At 48.6% G+C, this 8,236-nt stretch overlaps 4 protein-coding genes across 4 annotated transcripts; all 4 read left to right on the forward strand.

Moving 5' to 3' along the window:
- Window positions 1-3,287: 3,287 nt before the first annotated feature.
- On the forward strand, window positions 3,288-3,494 carry CCR75_009046 (uncharacterized protein; the record flags this gene model as incomplete). The annotated part of the gene is made up of 1 exon (XM_067967093.1): window positions 3,288-3,494. The coding sequence occupies one exon, from the start codon at window positions 3,288-3,290 to the stop codon at window positions 3,492-3,494; it is 207 nt and encodes a 68-aa protein (XP_067814373.1).
- A 789-nt stretch (window positions 3,495-4,283) lies between these two features.
- CCR75_009045 (uncharacterized protein) lies at window positions 4,284-4,748 on the forward strand (the record flags this gene model as incomplete). Its single annotated transcript, XM_067967092.1, has 1 exon — window positions 4,284-4,748. One exon carries the CDS (start codon window positions 4,284-4,286, stop codon window positions 4,746-4,748), a length of 465 nt encoding a protein of 154 aa, XP_067814371.1.
- A 187-nt stretch (window positions 4,749-4,935) lies between these two features.
- CCR75_009044 (uncharacterized protein) lies at window positions 4,936-5,295 on the forward strand (the record flags this gene model as incomplete). Its single annotated transcript, XM_067967091.1, has 1 exon — window positions 4,936-5,295. The coding sequence occupies one exon, from the start codon at window positions 4,936-4,938 to the stop codon at window positions 5,293-5,295; it is 360 nt and encodes a 119-aa protein (XP_067814691.1).
- Window positions 5,296-7,004: 1,709 nt separating this feature from the next.
- Window positions 7,005-7,319, forward strand: CCR75_009043 (uncharacterized protein; the record flags this gene model as incomplete). Its single annotated transcript, XM_067967090.1, has 1 exon — window positions 7,005-7,319. The coding sequence occupies one exon, from the start codon at window positions 7,005-7,007 to the stop codon at window positions 7,317-7,319; it is 315 nt and encodes a 104-aa protein (XP_067814690.1).
- Between the last annotated feature and the right edge of the window lie 917 nt (window positions 7,320-8,236).

The raw sequence follows: 8,236 nt of genomic DNA on the forward strand, positions 1-8,236 counted from the left end.
GGCTCTAAGTGACAAATTATTTGTCACTTTTGAATTCGGGGTGATGAGGGATACCACATTACCAGGTGCAGAGACTCATAATGATTGTGTGTCTGGAACAACTTTAGTCAAGAGAATTGCAAATTCTCTTGAGGTTGCTGGATCAGTAGGGCGTTGCGCCCCTACTGACCCCGACCGTTTTTTTGGCGGTTCGCCTCGCTGTTGCGATTTCGCAACAACGTCGGACCCGCGACCGTTGCCCTTTTTGGCATATGGTTTAAAATTACGTTCAGTCCCTTTCGGTACTGGGCGTGGGGCACTACACTCATGAGCGTAGTGTCCTAACTTTTGGCAGCAATGGCATTTTTGCAATCGCTTATTGCTCGAAAAGCGAGGTCTCTCGCTTTCGACGTAAGAGAGGTCCATAGGTTCTGGACCTCCTAACTCGTGTCGTCTTGGAGGACGATACGATGACGAACTAGCTTGAGCCTGTCTCTTGAGCGACTAGCACGCCAGGCTTGTACTCTCGACCCGTGCCATTGAGCACCAAGCAAATTGGGCTAGGTTCTGTTTATTCTCACCCCCTTGAGGCTCAACAGAGCCTAGATCTTCCCCAGGAGGGCGCCCCGTACCTACTGGGTATCGACGTTTTCCCGCACCGTACCAGATCTCTGGTATAGGTCGGAGTTGGAGCTCTTTCGAGCTTTACGCGAATTTCGAAGAGAGCAGACAGGGCGTAAATGTTTCTTGCTTCCGCACATAGAACATCTACGGATAGTCTTATGCTGTTCCACACCTCTTCTCCTTCCTTAACGAGGCTTAAATCCATAGGTTCCGCTCTATTAGACGGAACCCATGTGCTCGAAGAGCTTGTTCAGTAAACAGGCGTGCTAACGCGAGCAGACTTAAAGTCAAACTCGGCGCTTAGCGCTATGGCAACTGCCCTTCGAACGTAGCCGGATGAGATCGGAACAATTCCGTCCGGGCAACGCCATCATTGAGACCCCCCATAAACATGGTCACAACAATTGCTTCTTGCACCGGGTCTTGATGCATATATGCAATGAGAGTTCTCACCTCCTGGACAAAGTCCCCTAGGGTTCTTTTACCCTGTCGAGTCGCTAGGAGCCGTGCTCGCATGCAAAAAGCCTGATCAGGCGGTGCAAACATGCTGGTCATCTGCTTTTTCAGCGAATCCCATGAGAGAAAAGCGTCGTGTATGGACGTGCTGCACGATAGTGCCCACTCCATGGCTCTACCTCCAAGTTTTGAAATGGCCATAGCCACCTTTTGCCGTTCTGTTAAGAACAAGGCGGAATCAATGGACATTTCCATCTGCTTAATCCAAAAAGGGAGATTTTCTCCCTCGTTTCCATCAAATGTTTTCACATTTACAGTTAGAGAGAGAGCCCTCGGCTCTGAGTCAGGTACAGAGATGTACCGGGTTGGCATAGATGCCGCTAAATGGTCATGTACCTGACCGATCAGGGAGGCTTCGTACCGCATGAAGGCTTCAAGCCTTGCATGCAGGACCTCTGGTCCTTGGGAGATAATAAATTCCACGTGCTCAAGCCCGAATAAGGTTTTGAGCTTGTCATAAGCGGCGCGTTGCGCTTCTGCCAATTCTGGAACCTCTTCCATTTCGTGAGAAATTAGTCTTGTAAAGACTCAGGCGTAGATTGACTACGAGTGCTACCAGGTGTAGCGGAGCTACCTCGCTCCTAAAGTCAGAAGAAGACTTTCAGACTCGGAGAGTCAGTTGATTCTATTGGACTAATGGGTTTATCAACTCAGGGAGTCGTACAAGCTATTAAAGCTTAAGGAATCCTAGTTCAAGGGATTCAGGGGTTCGTAGAACCAACTGGCAACTAGTGCCCAAAAGGATATACCTTAGGAAGGCTTCTATTTCTTACAGATCAATGCACAAGCCTTAGGAAGGCACTTGACGCTTTAAGATTAAAAGGGGAACTGCACTTTATTTAATTATTTAAATCTAAAAACCTTACCCTAGCTAAATTAAAATAGATTTTGGCCGCCAGATTTATATCTGGCGGTGTTACCCATAATAAATAGGATTTAAGTAACTAACTATTTTAGAATTAGATAGGGTATTTTACCCATAAAGTTAATGTACCACAACAACGTCCCTCCAATCGATGCGTGCCCCAATCAAAGTATGAGCGCTTGGGTAATAATGTATCCAGCATTTTGGGGTATTTCAAACAAATTTGATTATTTCAAAATTTTACAATCTCAGCATTTTGCTATTCCTCATCTCGGACAATAGCATGTATACTTTATCGCTTATCCGCAACGGCTGCAATTACACGGAGCGTTTGCGAACACCCGCATCTTATATATCATTTCGTCATGGTTCTGTAACGTTGTACCGTTTTAAAAATATTATCTCTTACAAGAGGAAGGATAGATATTAGTTACTGCAAGAGGAAAATAAATAAGAAATATAAATTAGGGAATTACTAAATCGACGCACCCAGATTACTAAATTGACGCACATCCACCATATCCAGGAGGGAAGGGAAAACCAGCAGATCCCGATAGCCCGGCCGCCGCGGGCACTTAGCCCCTCGCACGTCATAGAGTGGACCACACATCCCTTCCCAATCCTCACAAAAGGACTCAAGGGGGAGTCGAACCACCAAGGGTGAGGGTATAGCCGTCACGGGCGATGAATGTCGACAGATTGGGCTAGACCGTGAGCGTGACGGGAGCTCGGTCGGTAACCCTCCGGGCAGGGCTCGTTTTGTATATACCGAGGCAAAGCATTCCTCCTTCAAGGAAGGATCTCATCCACCGTTACCACCACGCATTTAAAGGCAAACGACAGCGTGCCTACCGCCGAGAACAGGCCAGAGTCTGTTCGACCCGCGCGGAAGACGGATGTAGATTGGAGAGAGAAGGGTTCATCCATTGATGGGACCAGTGGGGTTGGGCTAATATTACCTTTGGAGGACACCTTGCGGGAGAGGCGAGCTCCTCTGAAGGATTAGAGGACATACAGGTCCAACCTCCTCCTACAATGAGCGCCAAAGAGATATTTTCGGCGGTGAAGATGGAGCTGGTAGCCTCACCGGAGGCAGAGCAGGAAAGCAACTGTGGCAGCTTTGTTTGCAGCCGAGTTCGATACCGTGAAAATCAATCCGGAGCGGTTACCGCACGCTAAGAAATTGTATCCTAAGTTAAAGGAGGTGGAGCCAGCTCTGTTACTCATTTTTTTTGAGCACGAGCACGACATGGTCTTTATTAAGAGCTTGACCAGCAAGGTCAAGTGGGCAAGAAATTTCATCATGAATCAATGGGCGGCAAAAGTGACCGGAAAGACGACCTCGGCCTATGCTTCTGAACAGGCTCCGGCTCGAGCACATTACCAACAATTTATGTATAATCCGGCTAAGTACGGAGTAGAGGAGATCTCACGGCTACGTTCTTTCTGCGAAGCGCCAGTCATGCGATACTCGGAAACTAGGCTACGGAAAGGAATCGAAGATGAGTAAACGATCATTCAAGGAATGGCGGAGGGTCACATCGTGAGCATATCCTGCCCGCAATTCGTCAAGAAGATATTCAACGCTAAGGATCAATTGCGCTTTTAGGCCACGAAGTAGGTACAAGAGGAAGGGGAACTGTCTTTCTCATTGGCGGTAAAGGAGCAATTCCGGCTAGCAGGCAACATACACAGGCATTAAAGAGGACATGCTGTTGGCGGCGGAGGATGTGAATGTTGATCTCCAAGAATTGCACACCACGTTAAGTCAGGCGAAGACGATCGGGTATAACACGGTCGAAAAGGCGATTCATATATATTTTGACCGGGCTACAGTAAAAAAGTTTCGAAACACGCTTGTGCCATTTCGGCGGCAAGTGTACCGGCTCCACAATCGTCATGCACCGACTCAGGGTTCGGTGTGATATCGACAAGCCGAAGCAGATGGAGCGCGTCTTACAATGCAGACTGAGTATGTGATACGACTTTGCAACATCACGCGATTTCTAGACATCGGACGCCCATCCGTCTATTTTACGGATCACCTATATTCTGAATTTGAGTTGGAGAATTTGGATCTCTGTACTATGTGAAATCGCGTGGCACGGATGCTTCGCAGCGCTGGTTCTGCAGTCTGTAATGACCTAGTTCTATGACGACAGCAAGCAGAGGGATTGGAACGGGAAGCAAATTATCCTGACTGTACAGGAGAATGTTGAAAAGATTATATTCGACAAATGGATGGGATCGGGTCCACCATCTTTAATGCTCAGGTATTGGGGCAGTCACTACTCCGCCAATGTCCACCACACAACTACAGAGACCGCGTTACCGAGAGCAGCTTAACGTGAGACGCGATAGTCAGCGCGATGATACAGACGGTGACAATGATGAGGAGATGGGAGAAGATACACCTCCGGGTGGACAGATTAACGTGGAGAGCGAAGTCCCGAGTAGCGAAGGGGAGAGTAGCAGTGACGAGGAGATGAAAGACGACGTGGAAGAGCGCGAAGGGTATTGCGACCCTGTAAATTTATCATGCTTGAACGATGATATTATAAATATGGTCAACAGGCAGCATGCGGAGACTATTTCCCCTCAAGAGCTTCTCGCTATCCGCCAGCTTCGCCAGGAAAAGGATGAAGCTTTCTATGCTTTCCAACAAAAGTTTCTGACTACAACGGTGGCCTCGCTTCCGGAAGTTGAACAACGACGCATCCTGAAAGAGCCAACGCACAGTGTAGAATTTCGTCGCCTTCAATAAGATTATAATATTTCGGAGTCCATCGTGCAAGAAACAGACGCTGGACCAAATGAACCGGGAACTCAGCGAAGGAGTGCCTGTCGACGACAGAGCCTCGGAACAATGAAGCAACGTAAGCAGCAGCACGATGTATCAACGCTGTTGAACGAGAAGAAGATCGGCGGGTTGTAAGAGATACCTCGATTGTATGGATGCGAGCGTTTCCGGGACCACCAAGGAATACTACACTCCGAAGCGGTCTCACGTCATGACGCCGAATGAGAGGGAAAAGAGAGGGGTGCTTGTCCGGAACAAGCATAATGATCTTGTCTTGAAAAAAGGACGAAGCAATAACAAAAGACTGACGATTAAGGCGGGTACCGAAGCAGTTCTTCAAATTGCCAGTGCAAAGGAGTGGCAAGACATGTGGCAGGACATTGCAACGGAATGGCCACGGGCATTACAGGTGGGATTGCCGACGGTGTATAGTTCCCCTGCTCGGTGGACAGAAGCGGCTCAAGCGGGAACCGAGACTTCTTCTCAGGCAGGTCCGCCATTTTCCGCATAAAAGCTCATGGTTACCGATTCTTAGTGAAGACACCCTGGTTGCATGGACAGCGACAAGGAGGCAAGAGTGTATGTATTCTTGCTTTTTAGCCTATCGCGAGAGGGTAAACGATCAGGAAACCCAAACATGGCTTGATGATTGGAAGGAGAGAACGTCGCGAAACTTAGAGTGGTCAGTCATTGCAGAAGACTTAAATTCCGACCAAAGTTCTGTTTTGGATCGTTTCAGGGCAAACGGACTGGACGTCCGGATAGCGCCGCACTAACCCGTATCACTACCATGCTGGGACTAGCAGATGCGCGAATTTTAGCGGCACCGGTGGACGATGAAGGGCCGCCGGATCCAACAGAATGCTTTGCATCCTGGACACAGTCAATGGCAAGCAGGATCGATCGCTTTTATGTTCCGAATGAATGCACATCAAGAGTACAATCGGTAGACGTCACAGAACCATCAGTCGAGTCGGATACATCAACTGGTATCACTTGTACTACCACAAAGTCTGTGGAACAGTGTCCTGCAAGAAGCGGACGGTAATTTATCCAATTAGATCGTCAAAACCGACACGTGTTAAGGCGGCCCTGATCACGGAGCTAGTGAACAAGTCGGTGGGGTTATCGGTGACAGCGCGGACCTGGGATAGTATGATCTTGAAGTGTGTTTCAGCAATCAAGGCCATACGTAAGCAGGACAAGCAGCGTAGCAAGTGGTATGCGAAACGAGTACATGGCCAAGCGCGCGGGGGTCTCTGGACTAGAAAGCAGCTAGTCCAAGTCAACCAGCATACACTCCGGGCGGATTTTTTAATTCGGGCAGGGAATCGGTTAGAGCGAACGACAGATACACTGAGGTGGATCTGTAATTGCATAACGCGTCTACGTGGCAAAGCATTTGCTCGAAACGCTGCCACGGCAGATAAATTTGCGACGGAACGGCAGCCGACTCTAGGGTGCAGTCATAATACGATCCCGCAGAGTATTCTGCAAAACGATTATAAGGCATTTGTTACAATATTAGCAGCAGGGAAATTGACTCAGGTGGACAATGATCGCTTACATAAACCGATTCAGTTACCTGAAATGATAGCTGCATTTGCTGAGCTTAATCGCCACAAAGCCGCGGGGCCTGATTGGCTTAATAACGACTTTTACTTGGACAAATAAGCTTTATTGGCCTCGGCAATGGTGGCGATTGGAAATGAAATACTCGACGGCAAGGACCCACCTCCGTCCTTTTTGAATAGGCTCATTATCCCTCTCAGAAAGATGGGGAATTCCGCTGATGTTTTGACTACAGGTCCGATATATTTACTTTAAACAGGTTAAAAAATTATCCGCTAAAGTCCTGGCAACGCAACTCTAACGCACCATGAATAAACCGACCGGCGATACACAACTGGGATTTGTCCATGGCCCCGGTTCATACCAGACAGACGAGACACCAGCCCTGGACATCATTACGGGCAGAGTTAGGGATAAGGCTTCGACCACAAAATACCAGATCTAACGGAACTGATGAACAGACATTACATAAATATGACACTCCTCATATCGCAGACGATAGGCCAGCGAGATGGAGATCGGATAACAATTTCTTTGCGAGAGCCATTGCCAGAGATACCGTGAACAATTGCGACCGAAACGAGACGGTTTTGGCCAAAATATCACTGAACAGACAACCCCTGGATCCGGGACGGAACTGGAAAAAAAATGACCGCGAAAATATATCAGAATTCGGCAGTGAGCTCTGGCCAACTTAAAAATAGAGAGTACGGGCCCCACCATGTGAACTTTTTGCGTCCCGATGTCTCCGGGAGCGGCATCGCATCATACGGATCGCAAACTAACGCTGTGGGCGTTAGCGTTTGTATTTCGGCAGTCTTCTGTCAGGCGTTGCATAGAATGCGCGGTGCAGAGCTCCATTACGCTACGAATATGCCGGATCTCCGAGTCCCGAATCGCTGGTGGGAGCCGGTACAGTACATGGCACAGCCGCTCTGCCACCGAATCTCACTCAGGAGGTGATCGTTCTAAGACAAGAGCCAGACGGATTCCACTGGAAAGTCGATGAGAAGGCATCCCATCTCGTGCCAAAAGGATGTGGCGGACCTGCATCAAGCTCAACGGGATCATGGACTTGTCGTAGAGGCACACCCGGCTGTACACGGTTTCCCGTGGGCGGTTCTACTAACTACATCGAATCGTCACGTGCTCCGGTATGTAAAACGACAACCTTGCAAGCAAGCCGAAAGGGAATTTTGTATTATTTCAGCGGCTACACTAATCAGCGGAACGGAATGAAGGACACTTTGCGGCCCTAGAACAGACATCGAAGGAGTTGTAGAGTCACCGCAATGCAATCACCGAATATCAGGTGTAAAACTATCGAATGGTGCTTCATCAGCTCAATTTGCACAGCACTGGACGGGAGCTCAATAACTGCTGTCGAAAATTGCCGGTCTGTAGACCCTGGATCACGCATTTTGGGAGTGTCCGGTTGCCCAAGAGTGCTGGAAGAAAATCATTACCTTCTGGACAGGTCATGTGGTGACACAAGACAGCCTGCAGCAGTATGCGAGCTTTTGTATGGCACGGAGGCCCCCGTCGCTGCCTCCACTAATTACGCGGAGGTTGCAGAACGCATTCGGAGATAATTTGGCAGCGTACGTCTGTCAATGAAAGCGTATTTGGTGGCATTATGTTCGATATGCATCAAGACCCTCTGGGTCCGACGAAATCGAGTTGTTCACTTTTCTTTGGCCTCCTTGGATCGGGCGGTGGCTCGCTTAGGTTATGACAGTGTGGAGCAATATTTGTGGTTAAGGCAAAGATTGTAACGATGGAGGGGTGCATTCAAGAATTTAAAACTTTAAGGTGTTCAGCAACTGTAAGCGTTAGCAACGCGGGAGCGCAGAGAGTTACACACAACGGTGGACGGGATT

Source organism: Bremia lactucae (assembly GCF_004359215.1).
Source record: "Bremia lactucae strain SF5 chromosome Unknown BlacSF5_NotPlaced_200_SHOA01000120.1_2678225bp, whole genome shotgun sequence".
NCBI classification, from domain to species: Eukaryota; Oomycota; class Peronosporomycetes; order Peronosporales; family Peronosporaceae; genus Bremia; species Bremia lactucae.